Below are 19,376 nucleotides of genomic sequence, written 5' to 3'. Positions count from 1 at the left end.
TTGGAGTCCTCCAAAGGTTTGAGAGCTACTGGTTTAAGGAAATGTTTACACACATAGGCTAGCCTCATTTTCGCTATTGCACAGTTAAATTACTAATTCATCAGTTTGATCTTGTGGAGGTTTGGTTTTAGGCTTTGTTGAGCAGATCTATTTCAGTTTACCTTAGACCAGAGGCTTAGTCTTTATTTCTGGGTTTTCAGTGGAAGCCCAACTTGTTCAAAGAGCCCCTTTACCTTGCTTGATTCAGTCTCTGGCACTGACCAGCTACTGAGATGTCTGTTCAACTATTCTTTCAGCTGTTGTTTTGCCCCTGGACTCCTTGGAACTTTGCTCTGCACATGCACACTTCAGGGGTCAGTTAAGGATTTGAGCTGAATTTAGAGGCATATGTGGAGCCTCCCTCCCTGTGGCTTTCTCTTCTCTCATGTCTGCTCCTCAATTTCTAGCCTCTCTAGCCACTCTACCTCTGTCTTGCGAATCCTTAGCTCAGTAAGACTGCATCCTTCTGCTTGAGCTCCATGTCCAATTCACCAAGCAAATGGAGGAGGCTTCTGAGGAAAAGCCCACTAAATGTGGATCTCATCCAGTGTGCTTCCATTCTTTGAGGGTCGTATCTTCTGTAGTCTTTGCCTGCTTTTGGTTGAATTCCAGTGAACTCAGGTGACTTCTTTTGTTGTTGTTGTTTTTCCAGATTTATAATTATCAGCAGGAGAGTTCGTATGGTATGAGCTACACTGCTGTTAAATGAAATGGAATTACTGTCTTTTCTCATATTTGAACCAAGATCAGCAAGGCCATGTCCTCATCTGTGGGGAGAGAGCAGTCAATACCATGTCCTTGAAAAATATGTCCTCCTCCAGCTGTGCCGTGTTCTAGAAACTCTATTTTCCCACAATCCACATACTGATTCTAATTTTAGATTGTCTTATCTATGTGCTTCTGATGTTGTTCTGTCTAACATCCTTTGCTTGTACTTGCATTTTGTTATTGATTCACATCATTATATATGTCTTTTTAAAACATGCTTTCTGGTTTTTGACCATTTTACATCATTGTGGACTTATAGTTCCAGTTGACATAGATCGTTGTCATATATTTGGTATTCATACTGTAAGCAGTTGGCCTTTATTAGCTCTTTCTTCAGACTTATTTATTCCTTCATTTTTTACTTTTTTGTTGAAGAATAATTTACCTACAATGAAATGTACCTATTTAAAGTGTACAGTTGGATGTGTTTTGAAAAATGTATACAGCCGTGCAACCCACATCCCTATCAAGATAGAACAATTCTAACACCCCATGATGTTTCTCTTATGCTTCATTGCAATCAGTTTCTCCCCTGGTAGATGAAACCACCGTTGTGCTGATTTCTGTCACTACAGACTACTTTTGTCTGTTTGCAAATTTCATATAAAGGGAATTATATACAATATGTATTCATTTGGGTCAAGCTTCTTTCACTCAAGATGATTTTGAATTTCATCTCTATGTTGCACATATCAGTAGTTTGTTCATTTTTATGGCTGAGCAGTGTTCCATCTAGTCAGTTTATATATTCTCTTGGGCCGTTTCCAGTGGGGATTATGATGAATAAAGCTTCAAGCCTTTTTGAAGCTTTATTTTCTGTTCTCTTAAGTAAATACCAAGGAGTGGAATCGTTGGGTCTTAGGGAAGTATGTTTAACTTTATAAGAAATTACCGGTTTTTCCAAAGGTATTTTATTGTGGTTTTCAGTTTTTATTTCCCTGATGACTAAAGATGTTGAACATCTTTTCATGAGCTTTCGGGCATTCATATGTCTTCTTTTTGAACTGTCTGATTCAATCTTTTGCTAATTTTTTTTTTTGGTGTACGCGGGCCTCTCACTGTTGTGGCCTCTCCCATTGCGGAGCACAGGCTCCGGACGTGCAGGCTCAGCGGCCATGGCTCACGGGCCCAGCCACTCCACGGCATGTGGGATCTTCCCGGACCGGGGCACGAACCCGTGTCCCCTGCATTGGCAGGCGGACTCTCAACCACTGCGCCACCAGGGAAGCCCTCTTTTGCTAACTTTTTAACTTGTATTTTATTATTCACTTGCAGGGGCTCCTTATCTTCACTTAAAAAAAATATTACCTCAGTTACCTCTGAAAGTATTCTGACCTTCTGAAAACAACAAGATGTCTCAGGCTCCCTTTTGAGTTTTCCTGCCCCATACATGGAACCAACTACAGTTGACCCTTGACCAACACAGATTTGAACTGTGTGGGTCCACTTATATGTGGATTTTTTTCCAATAGTAAATACTACAGAACTAACTACATGATCTGAGGTTGGTTGAATCCATGGACGCAGAACCACAGACACAGAGGGCCCACTTTAAAGTTATATGCAGATTTTCAACTGTGGAGGGGGGCTCAGCACCCCTTACTCCCACATTGTTCAAGAGTCAGCTGTACTCTCTAGGGAATCCTGTCACCTTCTTGTGGAACTCATGATGATAATCTGTGTAACCTCTCTTAGACCCTGAAACAGGAAGAGCCGGGCCCAGCCCTCACCATAGAGCCAGTTCTGACCAGGGTGGGGGGCTGGACCTAGATCTTCCTGCCTTGAAGTCTAGGACAGGATACTTAGAAATCACCAAGGGAGTCAGTTCTGGCCCCAAAACATTGTACCCTAGCATGGGAACCTCAAAGCCTGTCAAGTTCATCCATGCTGATTTCTATAATCCTCCAGTTATAAGCATGAGACGTCTTGCCAGTCCTCTCACTAGTCTTCTGTTGTCCTGTTATTCTCATACTGCTCTGAGTAGGCCCCAGCTGAACTCTCTCCCGGACCTTTCTGTGATTGATGCCTTCTGCACCACTGCCACACACACACAGACACACACAGACACACACAGACACACACAGACACACACACACACACACACACACACACACACACTTCATAGTAAGCTAACCTTCCTATATCTTTGGTATCTTTTCAGAACGATCCTAAGTAAATCCTGACTTTCTCCTGCATCACTTTTCAAAGAGGATATTGTTCTTTCTTTCTTTCTTTTTTACATCTTTATTGGGGTATAATTGCTTTACAATGGTGTGTTAGTTTCTGGTTTATAACAAAGTGAATCAGTTATACATATACATATGTTCCCATATCTCCTCCCTCTTACATCTCCCTCCCTCCCACCCCCCCATCCCACCCCTCTAGGTGGTCACAAAGCACCGAACTGATCTCCCTGTGCTATGCGGCTGCTTCCCACTAGCTATCTATTTTATGTTTGGTAGTGTATATATGTCCATGCCACTCTCTCACTTTGTCACAGCTTACCCTCCCCCCCCCCCACATATACTCAAGTCCATGCCCTAGTATGTCTGTGTCTTTATTCCCGTCCTACCCCTAGGCTCTTCATGACATTTTTTTTAAACATCTAAACAAGCTAATCTCCCTGTGCTATGCGGCTGCTTCCCACTAGCTATCTGCCTTACGTTTGGTAGTGTATATATGTCCATGCCTTTCTCTCGCTTTGTCACAGCTCACCCTTCCCCCTCCCCATATCCTCAAGTCCATTCTCTAGTAGGTCTGTGTCTTTATTCCTGTCTTACCCCTAGGTTCTTCATGACATTTTTTTTCTTAGATTCCATATATGTGTTAGCATATGGTATTTGTCTTTCTCTTTCTGACTTACTTCACTCTGTATGACAGACTCTAGGTCCATCCACCTCACTACAAATAACTCAATTTCGTTTCTTTTTATGGCTGAGTAATATTCCATTGTATATATGTGCCACATCTTCTTTATCCATTCATCCGATGATGGACACTGAGGTTGTTTCCATCTCCTGGCTATTGTAAACAGAGCTGCAATGAACATTTTGGTACATGTCTCTTTTTGAATTATGGTTTTCTCAGGGTATATGCCCAGTAGTGGGATTGCTGGGTCATATGGTAGTTCTATTTGTAGTTTTTTAAGGAACCTCCATTACTGTTCTCCATAGTGGCTGTAGCAATTCACATTCTCAACAGCAGTGCAAGAGGGTTCCCTTTTCTCCACACCCTCTCCAGCATTTATTGTTTGTAGATTTTTCGATGATGGCCATTCTGACCGGTGTGAGATGATGTCTCACTGTAGTTTTGATTTGCATTTCTCTAATGATTAGTGATGTTGAGCATCCTTTCATGTGTTTGTTGGCAATCTGTTTATCTTCTTTGGAGAAATGTCTATTTAAGTCTTCTGCCCATTTTTGGATTGGGTTGTTTGTTTTTTTGATATTGAGCTGCATGAGCTGCTTGTAGATTTTGGAGATTAATCTTTTGTCAGTTGCTTCATTTGCAAATATTTTCTCCCATTCTGAGGGTTGTCTTTTGGTCTTGTTTATGGTTTCCTTTGTTCTTTCTTTCATACTCCAATATTTCTTGGTTGAAGGGTACTGCTGATATCTTCCCAGTTCTCCACCGCCCTTTCCAATTATTGTTCATTTTTGACCTAACCTAAGCAAAAGACTTGTCTGAGATTCCTACCCCCAGCATATGACTTTCCATCAACCTCCCCTTACAGCCTCCAAACTACATTCTGTTCTCTCCTCCACACTTATATAAGCCTTTGGAACTTGAATCTCATTTATCTTCTCTGCCTTAACTCTTGCCAAGAGGTCTTATCATTCATGTGGACAACCCATCCAAGTCTCTAACATCCCAATTCCAAGGATGTTTTCCTCCATTCTTTGGCTGTCACCACCTATTTTCTAAATGCCTCCTATCTTTATACCCATTACACTCAATGTTCCACCACCTGGGGATCACTAGCCCTTCCCTGTATTCTTTCAATATGTTAGTCCCATTACTGTCCTTATTTCTTTTTAGACTGATCCTGGACCTCGTTGGGTCATCACGTTTTCTCAGTCCTACAGTCAACTCCCTCAACCTTGTCCTGCCACCTTTAGCACAACCTTCCATCCCTAGATCAGTTCTCCAACATGCCTTCTGTCTTCCTCCACCTGGACGATTAGCATTGCTGAAGAAAAATGGTCATTTGTGCTGATTGGTTTCATGATGGCTTGTGTGATATTTCTCCAAGAGGTACTTGAATATCTCCATTGACTATAGAATTTCAAGGAAGAAAAGTCCAACAAATCTAGTGTTTGAAGACTACAGGTTTTTTTTTTATTTGCCGCACTGCACAGCAGCACGTGGGATATTAGTTCACTGACCAGGGATCACACCTGCACCCCCTGCATTGGAAGTGTGGAGTCTTAACCACTGGACTGCCAGGGAAGTCCCTGCAAACTACACTTTTTATTTTGCTGTATCACTCAAGATCTAATTTCAGAAAATAGAATCTACTACGGCTAGAGTTAAACAGAAAGGATTTCCTCCTTATCTAGAGGTGAAAGACTGAAGAAATATACTTTATGCTGAACTCGGAGAACACCTCCCTGAACCAGTTGGGACTGCCAAGGGAGCTGCCAAGAAGCCATAAGATCAGGAATTTGCCTACCAAATTGGGAAGCTACCATTTGATTTGCTTGTTGTAGAACTACTCCATTATTGCTACCATCAAGAAGCCATGGTCCCAAGGGGAGGGGAGAGGGTAAGCTGGGACGAAGTGAGAGAGTGGCATGGACATATATACACTACCAAATGTAAACTAGCTAGCTAGTGGGAAGCAGCCACATCGCACAGGGAGATCAGCTCGGTGCTTTGTGACCACCTAGAGGGGTGGGATAGGGAGGGTGGGAGGGAGACGCAAGAGGTAGGAGATATGGGGATACATGTATACGTATAGCTGATTCGTTTTGTTATACAGAAGAAACTAACACAACATTATAAAGCACAACCTCCAGTAATGTGCATGCTCTGCATTTATCTTCTCTTTCCACGCATTGATTTAGTTTCACAGCCAAGTCACACTTGAGTGCCTCTGACTGATGGAATCTTTTTTTGTTTCTTTTTAAATTTTTTTATTGAAGTATAGTTGATTTACAGTGTTGTGTTAATTTCTGCTATACAGCAAAGTGATTCAGTTATACATATATAGAGACATTCTTTTTCATATTCTTTTCCATTATGGTTTATCACAGTATATTGAATATAGTTCTCTGTACTATACAATAGGGCCTTGTTTTTTATCCATCCTGTATATAATAGCTTTCGTCTGCTAACCCCAAACTCCCAATCCATCCCTCCCCCAACCTCCCCTTGACTGATGGAATCTTAATCACTTCTCAGACTGTAGCTGCAAAGGACTCTGGGGAATATAATAGTTTGTATGTCTTTCATCATCTACATGCTAAAAAGGGTTGAATACATATTAAGCAAACCTATATACATTATCGACCATACTGCCCCTGTCCTAAAGATCACTGAATGAGTCTCTAATATAAAAGATTTTAGATGCTGTAGAAGGTAGTCTTCAAACTGCCCCCCCCCCACCACAGTGATCCTCACCTCTTGGTATCCATACCCTTGTATACTCCCCTCCCTCACTGAATAGGGCTGACCTATGTGATGAGTAGGATTCTATGGAAGTAACCGCCTTCTTTTGAGGCTAGGTCATAAAAGATATTGTCATTTCTACTTTGTTCTCTCTTGGATCACTTCCATTGGAAGAAGCCAACCACCTTGTTATGAGAACACTCATGCAACTCTGTGAAGAGGCCCACTTGGGGAATAACAGAGATCTCCTCCAACAACCACTGCCAACTTGCCAGTCATGTGAGTGAGCTGCCATGGAAGTGGATCCTCCAGCCTCAATCAAACCTTCAGATGACTGTAGCCCTGGACAACATCTGACTGCAACCCCATGAGAGACTACAAGCCAGGATTATTTAGCTAAGCTGCTCCCAAATCCATGACCCAGAGACATTGTGAGAGATAATGTTTATTGTTATGTTGTTACTAAGCTTTGGGGTAATTTTTAATGCATAAGTAGATGCATAATATAGTTACCAGCATGTTGGACATTAATCTTTTCTTCAATGTGCTTTGGATGATCTCATTGCCTTTTTTTATTCCCCACCCCATTCATCTAAGTTCAAGCCCAAGAGCTGACGGCTTGTAGAGGTGAAATCTGCAGTTCTCTGGGAATGGCCTGGACTCTTCCACCTTCTGGCTTAGCCTTCACTAAGCCTTCTGATAATGGTCAAGCAGTTCCTCTTAGACCAACCTCCCACAGACAACTGTATGTGGACAAAATATAAAAGAAAACAACTACCTGAAGGTACTGAAGAGCGACCAAAAAACAGGCAGATAGCAGAGGGCGGTCATCACTTGGAAGGGGGTACGTATGCTAGGTGAATCATCAGGGTTTGCTGGGTTTTGTGTAAGGGCAGGTTGCTATATGCACCATGCTGGGGTTGGGGAGGAGGCTTAAATGAAGATAGTCTTAGTGGTTTGAAGAACCAGAGGAAAGGGCAGGAGCAACCATAGCAACTGAAAAGTCAGAAGGGAAATCCCAGAAAGGAGATAACCAGAAATGGGCAGCAGAGAAGGGGAGCTCCAGATTTTGTATATAAACTACCTAAATTTCTCACTGGTCACTGTACCACTCATGTGCAGGCCGGGAGTAAGGGGCAGGTTCCAAGTAGCCCAGGGAAGTTTAAAAGAACTGAACTGAGATTCCAGCTGCTGTCTACCGAAACAGAGCTTGAGTTCCGCCAATTTAATTGCCTGCTGCTTCATTACACACACACACACACACACACACACACACACACACACACACGCACACGCACACACACACGCATGCACATGTAAAAGTGCTGCGGTACCAAACAGTATGACCAAGCAGAACTGAGGATTGTTTGTTTTTATGGGGTCCAAAAGACACATAGAAAAGTCCTGTAAGATTTGCAGTGAAAAACCAGTCCTCTAGAAGAGAGCCTATTAATCTTTGAAATGGCCCCAAATTTTGGTGTAGGTTATGTATGTATGCATGCATGTATATATATGTATTTTTTATTGAATAAATTTGACACGTAACATTTTGTGGATTTAAGATGTATAATGTGCTACTATGATATATTTATATATTGCAACATGATTGCGATTGTAGCAGTATTTATGACTTTACATAATTTTAGTATATATTTTTGTCTATATTCATTATACTGTGAATTAGATGTCTGTGGCTTATTTACTACTCATTGCAAGTTTGTACCCTTAAACAACATCAGTCTTATCCCCTACCCGCTGGTAACCACCATTTCACTCTGTTTTTTACAGGTTTGACTTTTTAAGTTTCCACGTGTAAGTGGTATCATGCAGTACTTGTCTTTCTGACTTATCTTCCTTGGCATAATGTGCTCAAGGTCTATCCATGTTGCCACAAATAGCAGGGTATCTTCCTTTCTCTCAGCTGAATAATGTTCCATTATGTATATATGCCATATCTTTATTTCCATTCATCTGTTGATGGGCATTTGGGTTATTTTCATATCTTGGTTATGGTTAATAATGCTGCAGTAAACACAGGAGTGCCTATATCTCTTCAAAATCCCATTTTCATTTCCTTTGGGTATATACCTAGAAGGGGAATTACTGGATTGTATGATAGATCTATTTTTAATTTTTTGAGGAACCTCCATATTGTTTTCCATAGGGTTGGACCAACTTACATTCGGACCAGCAGTGTACAAGGTTCCTTTTTCTCCACCTCCTCACCAGCACCTGTTGTCTCTGTCTTCTTGAGGATCGGCATTCTAACAGGTGTGAGATATCTGTTTGTGGTTTTGACCTGCATTTCCCTGCTGAATAGTGACATTGGGCATCTTTTTGTGTGCCTGTTGGCCATCTTGATGTCCTCTTTGGAAAACTGTCTGTTCCAATTTTCTGCCCATTTTTTAATTGGATTGTTTGTTTGCTATTGAGTAACTTCTTTATATATTTTGGATGTTGACCCCGTATCAACTATATGATTTGCAATTATTTTCTCCCATTCAGTAGGTTGCCTTTTCAATGTGCTGATGATTTCGTTTGCTGTGAAAAAGTTTTTGAGTTTGATGATTTTTGCTTTCGTTGTTTGTCCTTTTGGCACCATGTTGAAAAAAAATCATTGCCAAGTCCAATATCAAGAAGCTTCTTCCCTACATCTTCTTCTAGGAGTTTCATGTTATCAGGGCTTATATTTAAGTCTTTGATCCTTTTCAAGTTAATTTTTGCAAGTGGTGTAAGACAGGGGTCCAGTTTCATTTTTCTGTTTGTGTTTCTCCAATTTTCCCAGCACCATTTTTTTAAGAGACTATACTTTCCCCATTGGGTCTTCTTGGCTCCCTTATTGAATATTAGTTGACCATATATGCTGGAATTTATTTCTGGGCTCTCTGTTCCGTTGGTCTATGTGTCCATTTTTGTGCCAATGCTGTACTGTTTTTACTAATATGGCTTTGTAGTATAGTTTGAAATCAGGACGTCTGATACCTCCAGCTTCGTTCTTTTTTCCAGGATTGCTTTGGCTATTTGGGGTCTTCATGGTTCCACACCAATTTTAGGGTTGTTTATTCTATTTCTGTGAAGAATGTCTTTGGTATTTTGATGATTGTACTGAATCTGTAGATGGCTCAGGGTAGTGTGGGGATTTTAACAATATTAATTCCTCCAATCCGTGAACACAGGATGTCTTTCCATTTGTTGGCGTCTTCATCGGTTTCTTTCAGCAAAGTCTTGTAGTTTTCATTATACAGAACTTTCCCTTCCTTGGTTAAATTTATTCCCAAGTATTTTATTGCTTTTGATGCTATTGTGAATGGGATAGTTTTATTTCTTTGTTAGATGCTGCTTCATTAGTGTAAAGGAATGTGATTGATTTCTGTATGTTGATTTTGTATCCTGCAACTGTACTAAAATCGTTGATTAGTTCCAACAGTTTAAACTGACTCCTTGGGATTTTCTCTATATAAAATCATATCAACAGCAAATAGTGACACCTCTTCCTTTCTGATTTGGATGAATTTTATTTCTTTGTCTTGCTTAATTGCTCTAGCTAGGACTTCCACCACTATGTTGAATAGAAGTGTTCAGAGTTGACATCTTCGTCTTATTCCCGATCTTAGAGGAAAAGCTTTCAGTTTTTCTCCATTGAGTATAATATTTTTTGGGCTATGAATATTTTTTAATTGAAACATCTCCAGAGCCATTCCTGCTCCACAGTCCACTATGAGCAAGCCAGGGAAACTACATTATCAGGACAGGATTTCTTTTTTCTTTACTAGCTTTCTTTTGGAGTGGCCTTTTTCCTTTCTTCTTCTTCTTCAGCAAAAACATCTTTTTTATGTTTTTACTGAACCATTTCAGATTCACTCTTCCACACAGTGAGTTTGTTATATGTGGCCTTTATTATGTTGAGGTATGTTCCTTCTATACCCGGTCCGTTAAAGGTTTTTTATCATGAAAGGATGTTATATTTTGTCACATGCTTTTGCTGCATCTATTGAAGTGATCATGTGATTTTTATCTTTCATTTTATTTATTCTTTTTATTTATTTATTATTTATTTCTTTATAATAAATGTTATATTGGCTGTGTTGGGTCTCCACTGCTGCGTGCGGGCTTTCTCTAGTTGCGGTGAGTGGGGGCTACTCTTCATTGCCGTGCGCGGGCTTCTCATTGCAATGGCTTCTCTTGCTGTGGAGCATGGGCTCTAGGCACATGGGCTTCGGTAGTTGTGGCACACGGGCTCTAGAGCACAGGCTCAGTAGTTGTGGCACACAGGCTTAGTTGCTCCGCGCCACTTCCCTGGTGGCGCACAGGCTTAGTTGCTTCCTGGACCAGGGCTTGAACCCATGTCCCCTGCATTGGCAGGTGGATTCTTAACCACTGCACCACCAGGGAAGTCCCCTATCTTTCATTTTATTGATGTGATATATTACATTTTTTGATTTGCATATGTTGAACCATCCTTGAATCCTAGGGATAAATCCCACTTGATCATGGTATATCATCTTTTTAATGTGTTCTGGAATTCAGTTTGATATTTTGTTGAGAATTTTTGCATCTCTATTCATCAGGGATGTTGGTCTATAGTTTTCTTGTGGTATCCTTATCTAGTTTGATATCAAGGTAATGCTGCCTTTGTAGAATAACTTTGTTAGTGTTCATTTCTCCTCAGTATTTAAGAGTTTGAGGAGGAAAGGTGTTAATTCTTCTTTAAATGTTTAGTTGAATTCACTGGTAAGCTATCTTGTCCTGGAGTCTTCTGTTTCGGGAGTTTTTGATTACTGAATCAATCTCTTATTATTGGTCTGCGTAGTTTTTCTGTTTCTTCCTGATTTAGTGTTGGTAGGTTGTGTATTTCTAAAAATGTATTTCTTCTAGTTTATGTAATTTATTAGCATATAATTGTTCACAGTAATCTCTTATGATTGTATGTATTTCTGTGGTATCCTTTGCAATAATATCTCCTTTCATTTCTAATTTATTTGAGTCTACTCTCTTTTTTCATAGTTAAGTCTAGCTAAAGTTTTGTTAATTTTGTTTATCTTTTTATAGAACAGCTATTAGCTTTGTTGATCCTTTCTATTGTTTTTCTGGTCTCTATTTCATTTATTTCCACTCTGATATTTATTATTTCCTCTCTTCTGCTAACTTTGGGTTTAATTTGTTCTTCTTCTAGTTCCTTGAGGTGTAAAGTTAGGTTGAGATCTTTCTAATTTCTTAATATAGTCAGCTCTCTGTATCCATGGGTTCTGGATCTGGGGATTCAACCAACCATAAATCAAAACTGTTTGAAAAATTCCACAAAGTTCTAAAAAGCAAAACTTGAATTTTCTACATGCCAGCAACTATTTATATAGCATTTACCTTGCATTTACAACTATTTACATACCATTTACATCGTATTAGGTATCATAGGTAATGTAGATATGCCAGAGCATATGGGAGGATATGCAGAGGTTATATGCAAATAGTATGACAGTTTATGTAACGGACTTGAGCATCCCTGGATTTTGGTATCCAAGTGGGGTCCTGGAACCAATCCCCTGCAGATACCAAGGGATTGAGTGCATTATGCATTTGTTGCTATAAAATTTCCTCTCAGAAATGCTCTTGCTGCATCTCACAGGATTTGATATGTTGTATTTCCATTTTCATTTGTTTCGAGACAATTTTATTCCTCTTTTGATTTCTTTGACCCATTGGTTATTTACAAGGGTGTTTAGTTTCCACAGATCTGTAGAGCTCTTCACTTTCCTCTTGTTGATTTCTAGTTTCATACCATTGTGGTTAGGAAAAATATTTAGTATGACTTCAGTCTTCTTAAATTTGCTAAGATTTGTGTCCTGTCATATATGTATTCTGGAGAATGTTCCATGTGCACTTGAGAAGAATCAGTACTCTGCTCTTTTTGGATGGAATATCCTGTATATGTCTCTTCAGTCCATTTGTTCTATATCTATGGTTCATTTCCAATGTTTTCGTATTGATTTTCTGTCTGGAAGATCTGTTCTTTACTGATTGCAGGGTATTGAAGCCCTCCACTATTACTTTACTCTTATTTATCCCTTAAGACATAATAGTATTTGCTGAATATATTTCACAACTTAGGTGTTGGGAGTATATATATTTACAATTCTTTTATCTTCTTGATGTATTGACCTCGTTATCATATAATGACCTTATTTGTCCCTTATTACCATTTTGTTTTGCTTGAAGTCTATTTTGTCTAAGTATGGCTAAGCCTGCTTTCCTTTGGGTTCCACTTGCTTGCAGTATCATCTTCCATCCCTTCACTTTGAGCCTATGTGTGTCTTGAGAGCTAAAAAGACTCTCCTGTAGGCAGCATATAGTTAGGTCTTATTTTTTTAAAATTTATCCAGCCTCTCTGTGCCTTTTGATTGGTGAGTTCAATCCATTTACATTTAAGGTGATGATTGATATGTAAGGATTTACTACTGCCAATTTTATCTTTTGACTTCTGGTTATTTTGTCTCTCCATTGTTTCTCCTGATAGCCTAATGGGGGGTTTCCTCTGGCTGCCTTTAAAATTCTTATCATTGACTTTTGACAGTTTTATTATATGTCTTGGAGAAGGTGTTTTTGCATTGAGATGATAAGGTGTTCTGTTAGGTTCGTGGACTTGTAAATCCAGTTCCTTCCCCAGATTTGGGTAGTTCTCACCTGTTATTACTTTAAATAAGATCTCTGCCCCCTTCTCCCTCTCTTCTCCCTCTGGTATACCCATTCATCTTAATTCTCTCTCCTCTTATACCTGAATCATTTCTAAATTCCTATCCTCAAGCTCACTTATTCTCCCTTCCATCTGATCTGCTCTGTTTCCAGTGCTTTCTAATGCATTCTTTTTCTCATTTATTGAGTTCTTCAGCTCCAGAATCTTTGTTTGAAATTCTTTAAAAAATAACCAGTCTCTGTGGTGAAATACTACTTCTGTTCATTAATTTTATTCCTGAGTTCACTGAATTGCCTTTCTGAGTTTTCTTGCAGCTCATTGAATTTGTTCTTAACAGCTATTTTGAATTCTTTATCAGTTCGGTTGCAGTATTCTGTATCTTTGGATTCAGTTCTTGAAGAATTGTCATTTTCTTTTTGTGATACCCTGTTAACTATGTTTTTTTCCATAGTTTTTGATAAAATGTGCCTCTGCTGCTGCGTTTGGAATAGGGAGCACCTGTCTTATTTAGGTAAGGTTTTGTTTACTTCAATTCAGGAGGTTGGTAGTTAAGACCCTTCCTTTTGTTTTCCAGAAGGTGGCACTATAGCAAACGTTTTGGTTTCTCTTAATGGGCGCTGACTCCCTACTAAGGTTGGGAATGTACATATGGGGGAAAAAAACGGGGGGGATTTTTTTTAAAAGGTGGCAGCAGAGTGTGAGGGGATGTGTGCTTAAAATTTGGGGCTTTGGGTGTGCCCATGGCCTGGTAGGGGGTTCTTCGAGGGGGGGGTTGGATCCCAGAAGTCCATGGGCAGACCTCTTGCTGGCATCTCAGGGCAGATAGCAGGAGATATATTCCTTCAGTTCCCTTTCCCTCACCACAGTCATTGATATCTCTCTTCAGATATGCAGGGTGTTGCTCAAGAGCAACGGGACCCTCCAGCTGCAGCCCACAGGGACTGATAGCCTTGCACTCACCCCCTTTTACTTTTCACCTCGTTTGCTAGAGAGGTCACCGCTGGTGCTGCCACTACTGCTTCTGCAATTCCCTTAGCTCTGTAGGCTCTTCTGAGGTCCTATCCACCCACTTTCGTATGCACAGATAGATGGCGTTCTTCTGAGGTCCTATCCACCCACTTTCGTATGCACAGATAGATGGAGTTCTCGGGTGTCCTGGTGTGCTGTGCAGGGGCGCTTTTGTTTACAGATGTCCAATTACACGTTAGAGGGGAGGAAAAAAAGGAAAGGCTCATGTTACCATGATGCTGACGTGGCTCTGGATATGTAATTTTTTAAAATACCACAGTACACTTATTCTTCAAATAGTCTGTATCTCATTAGGCAAAGTGTCTGTAATATTCTAAGCTCATCAGGAAGACTTGTTTGAAGAAATCAGGGCGGTCCTTAAACATAAGCTCATCCTCAAGGCTTGAAGCTTCCAGGTTATGGGCCAAAGGGCACAAGCTGGCTTTTCACAGACAGGAAGCTTTAATGTGGGCTGATATGTTTACTTAATTGTGTGACAAATGATCTTTTGAAACAAACTAGTCATTGGTTAACATTCCTCTCCCAACCATGTCAGTGACCTTTTATCTGATACATCTGAGGGAGACAGAGGTCAAAGCACCTACTAGTGTGCTTTGTGGGGGGAAAAAACATATTTGTAAATGAAATATAACCCTATTCACAGGATAGCAGTCACTGCCTAATGTTCAGAAGTATCAAATCTGCTTCTCGTTTTAAACCTTCCTGTTGGAATTTGGACTTTCCATCATTGATTTTGTTATTTGTTCAGGAATAGATGGAAATTTCCCCTCAATGTTTGGCTGGCAAAGCTAAAAGAGTCCAACTCCTGGTTATAAAACTATGATTTTTCAGGCCCAACCTTAGGCAGTTACAAAGGCTTCGCCTGGAAGGTCTCATAAGGAAAAGCTGCTCTCCCAACACAGACTGGTATACAGTCAATGAATCACAGTCACTGGCTGCAACTGTAGCCAAGGACTGTTCATGTCCTTTCACATATTTGCATTCCTAGCCCACGTGATGTTTATTCTTAGGTCTCTGAGGCCTTGGGCAGAGGTCTTCACGCTCCTGTGCTGGGACCTTATAGGAGGAAGAGGGGAATCTGAAGACACTTTTCCCCACTGATTCAGTATCCAGTACTTTTCCACTCCTAGACCCTCGCCCTTCCATGACCCCAGGGTGCATCAAACTGCCACAGCTGGGTCTCCTTCAACAGTGTAACAACCCCATGTCTTTGGTGAGCCACGTGACCTTCAACTGGTGCACTGGTCCACTGGAGGAAACAGAAGATGGAGAAATATACAACGGAACTTCCAGTTTTAGCTTCTTGGTTATGCCATCACAGTAAGTGATTAAATTCTTACCTCTTTCATTTTCGGCTTGTTGCTTTAACTGGCTTCTCTGACCCTTCCATGTTCAGCTCTCCCAGCTCAACTGAGCTCCTCCTGACAAGACTCATTTTTCCATTCCTAAAACAAACGCCAAGAATCACAGTCCTAAAACCTGTGACCACAGTGAGCAAGTATGGCTAGTGCTTGAAAAAGAAAATGAGTTTTAGTAAATTTGCTCCCAAATATTTTATTAATAAGTTTTATATAAAAAAGATAGATAGATAGAGATGTGTCACACTGTAGAAAAGGCATTGAAAGCATGTGTATGGTTGTAGGTTCTATTTTCTCTGCCAAATTAACCAGCCATGATGGAGTTAAGAGTACCATTCATATTTTTTGGAATACTTCAAAGTACAAAAAGCAGTGTTAATATTTTAAGTGCAAAGAAAGTTTATAATAAAATAGACTTTAAAAATTACAAATAAAAATCTGTACATCAAGGATATTTTCCAGGCCTTCCTGTGTGCATAGCACGGATATAGAAAGAGAAGGGGAACTGCCGAGAGAGGACCCGTCACATCAGGTGTTGCAGGTCTGGCCCATTTCAGCTTGCAGGACCATCTCCTCTTTTCTCAAGGGGAAAGTGTCGATCAAGGTGAAGAGGGCCACAGGCGTCACCAGGGAGACATAGCGCTCCCTGTCCATGCCGTGCTTATCCACTAGCACCATACTGAAGGAGTAGAGTGGGATTCTCAGCAACAGCCTAGGGCAAAGAAAAGAGAAGCCTAGGTCAAAACTGGCTCCCCGAGGCTTCTGGTGGACCCACTAGAGTCCTAGAATGACACTGTGTGCAGAGAAAGGCTTAATACCACAAAGGACTGAATTACCCTTTAGACCCTTGCTACTCAAACCTACTGGATTAGAATCTATATGATGAGTAAGAGCCACTGAAGACTGGTGTGCACGTGACAGGTTGAGTAGCATGGCTTTAGAGTCTAGTGGCCAGGAAGACTTTAGACCTGCAGTGGTGCTATGTACCAATAGGTGCTCCAAGGCATGTATGACAATGCTAACAAAATTTTTCTGTATTAAACTGGAGTCAACCCCCATTCGCAGACTAGGTTTGCACAACCACATACCCACTAGAGTCATTGGTTATCACTGGTTATCAACACAAGTTTTGGTGTTCACAATGGCAGGGGGCGTGCTACTGTCCTCTAGTGGTTGGAGGCCAGGGCTGCTGCCTAACATCCTACAATGCACAGACCAGCCCTCTCCCCAGCAAAGAATGATCAGGCCCCAAATGTCCATAGTGCCAAGGTTGAGAAACCCTGGCCCAGGTGAAGCTGATTGAGATGACGTTCCAAACATTGTAGCTCTGGCCCATCGAGCTCACAACTGCATAGAGGGAATCGAACTGGCTCTTCACCCTGGGCTGAAGGACTTGGTTAATTAGAATTTTTTTTATACCTCAATTTCAAAAAGCATTTGATTTCAAGGGCCTGTTTTTTTCTATTCTACCCCCATTAGAATTGAAACTGTAAAAAAGAATGTACTTCAGTACCATGTTTAGATGAAAAAAGCCAGAGAAAGCAAACAAACAGATAAGCTGAGACCAAGGGAAAAAAGAGCACACTCAGCTAAACTGAACAACAAAATCTGGAGAAGACACTTTCTTATGCCTTTTATGAGGGACTTTCAAGGAAGAAGGGAATACTTTCTATCTTATCCCCATGGGAAACTAAATTGCTAATCCACTTCTAGTGAGTAGAGATAAAAGCGTTACAGTGTCTGCACTGGTTTCTTGTGGTAAGAAGAGGGGACCTCAAGAAGTGCATTAATGAGTTTTTGAACATGTAAACGTAAAGCATGAAAGTGAGGTGAGAATGTTAAGAAGAGGAATATTTAGAGTTTGGAGGCAGGGGGAGAAGGGGGAAGTCCTAGGGCAGGGGTGACCCAGGAAAACAGAGAAATAGGAAAGTCTGTAGGGAAAAAAAGGCTACGCAACTTTGTGGTGGCTGGAACCTGTGGGAAAGGACCTGGAGCATGGGGTGGTCCAGTACTTAAGTCAGGATAGAACCCCCCCCCCCCAATGGTGCTACCATCTACCACACGCATTCCTCCTGTGAGCTTTGTGCCCTGACTAACAGAATATTATGAGGGAAAACTGCCACGAGAGGAGATGAGTGGTCAGGGCAGCAGGCTACCAACAGGTACAGAAATGCATCCGCCATGGCTAAGAGACCACAGAAATTCAGGGGATGGATAGACACCCAATGGATGAGGGGTGGTACCAGCCACAGTTCAGAGTTACACAAATGTCAGACTGAAATGAACTCCTGGAGAATCTTCTAGAGAACTAGACAAAAAAAAAAATACAACCCTCCTCCTCCCACGGACACACCAAATCTACAACTACATATGGAACAATATTCTCTGCCAGAAAGCGAAAAACTAGGACTCTTGCATGTCAGGCAAGCGAGAAGGAAATCGCACCAAAGTGGGTAGAAGAGGCTGAGACACAATCTTGTCCAAAAACCTAGCAATACATCCAGCCCCAGTCACTGCCCCCACCCATGTGGAGGGAACTGGAAACCTGGAGTTTCTCCCTGAGGAGCAAAGGGTTCCAATCCCACATCAGGCACTCCAGCTTTTAAGACCCACGCCTGAGAGACAAACCCCAAGATATCTCTTTGAAAACCAACAGGGCTCACACCCACAAGATCTGCTGGGCTGTCGCAAACTCAGAAACACCCCAAGACACAGTGCAGAAGCATCCGTTTGAAAAGTACCCACACTTTATGTGAATAGGCTCATTCAATAACCTTAAAGCATCAGAGTGGGGCAGGGATGTGCCAGTGGAAGCAGTTTTCAAACTCTCCCTCCACCTTGCTAAAAGCCAGCAGAAACCATCTCTAATCTCTTCTTTTCCAGCAGGTTGCCACCTTTACGTTCCATCTAGCAGAGACATCTTCTTGCATTCCTCCTGCCTTGCTAAATCCAGCAGCACCTTACATCTCTCTCTCTCTTGCCTGGCTCCAGTGGCCAACAGGCCTTATGCTTGCAGACCCTCAGGACTGCGTCTACTTGCTAAGCTGCTGCCTGAGGGTCTGCCTTCCAATCAGCCTGAATCTAGGTGCTGACTGATCCTCTCCATTGGAGCACTAACAGGTCTTGGCACACCCTGAAACTCTGGGAGCTATTACAAATAAAATAAGCTATATAGACAATCACAAAGATCTGAGAGACAAGAGTTAGGGCAGGGTTGGATAATAAGTTTCATCTCCTACCTGAGGCCACTCCTTCAAGACCAGAAGCGGCTGTTGCATATTCTAATGCATAGAAACCAACAGAGAGCCAAGTAAAATGAAGAAACAGATGAATATGTTCTTCTATAATAAAATAGATAAACAGGTAAGATAACCAACAAGGACCTACTGTATAGCACAGGGAACTCTACTCAATATTCTCTGATAACCTCTATGAGAGAAGAATCTAAAAAAGAATGTGTATATATATATATACACACACACACACACATACACACATATATATATAACTGAATCACTTTGCTGTACACCTGAAACATAACATTGTAAATCAACTATACTCCAATAAAATTAAAATGTAAAAAGATAAGGCGATTGTCAAAACTTAAGCTAAATAAAAACTCAGGCCAAAATTCAAGCCCCCCCCCCCAAAAAAAAAATTAAGAAGGTCAAGATGGTGACAGCACACCACTAAACCAAACACAAGACCCTTTTCAGTGTGGGACCTGTGTGCTTGCACAGGTCACACACCCATGAAACTGGCCCTGGGTCTATAAGTCCACCAAATCTTTCCAAACAATGCAACCATGCTAAGCCAACCTCAAGTTCCAGGATATGACAGTCAAGGAATAGCTAATTACAATTCCTAATGCTATGAGATGTCTT

The 19,376-nt window shown here is 41.0% G+C and overlaps 2 protein-coding genes across 5 annotated transcripts in view; one reads left to right on the top strand and one right to left on the bottom strand.

Moving 5' to 3' along the window:
* The window catches only part of SYTL5 (synaptotagmin like 5), a 220,990-nt gene extending 213,272 nt beyond the window's left edge, over positions 1 to 7,718 (top strand). For all 3 annotated transcript variants that reach the window (XM_067722582.1, XM_067722584.1, XM_067722583.1), the window contains one exon: positions 6,592 to 7,718. The gene's annotated coding sequence lies outside the window, so the exon portion shown is untranslated. The remainder of the gene's footprint in view (positions 1 to 6,591) is intronic.
* A 7,954-nt stretch (positions 7,719 to 15,672) lies between these two features.
* SRPX (sushi repeat containing protein X-linked) overlaps positions 15,673 to 19,376 on the bottom strand; it is a 100,512-nt gene continuing 96,808 nt past the window's right edge. For both annotated transcript variants that reach the window (XM_067722586.1, XM_067722587.1), the window contains one exon: positions 15,673 to 16,204. In XM_067722586.1, the coding sequence (XP_067578687.1) occupies positions 16,021 to 16,204 (184 nt within the window). In that variant the 3' untranslated portion in view covers positions 15,673 to 16,020. The remainder of the gene's footprint in view (positions 16,205 to 19,376) is intronic.

The sequence above is a fragment of the Pseudorca crassidens genome, chromosome X (genome assembly GCF_039906515.1).
Source record: "Pseudorca crassidens isolate mPseCra1 chromosome X, mPseCra1.hap1, whole genome shotgun sequence".
NCBI lineage: Eukaryota > Metazoa > Chordata > Mammalia > Artiodactyla > Delphinidae > Pseudorca > Pseudorca crassidens.
This window is presented reverse-complemented; position numbering and strand designations above follow the sequence as displayed.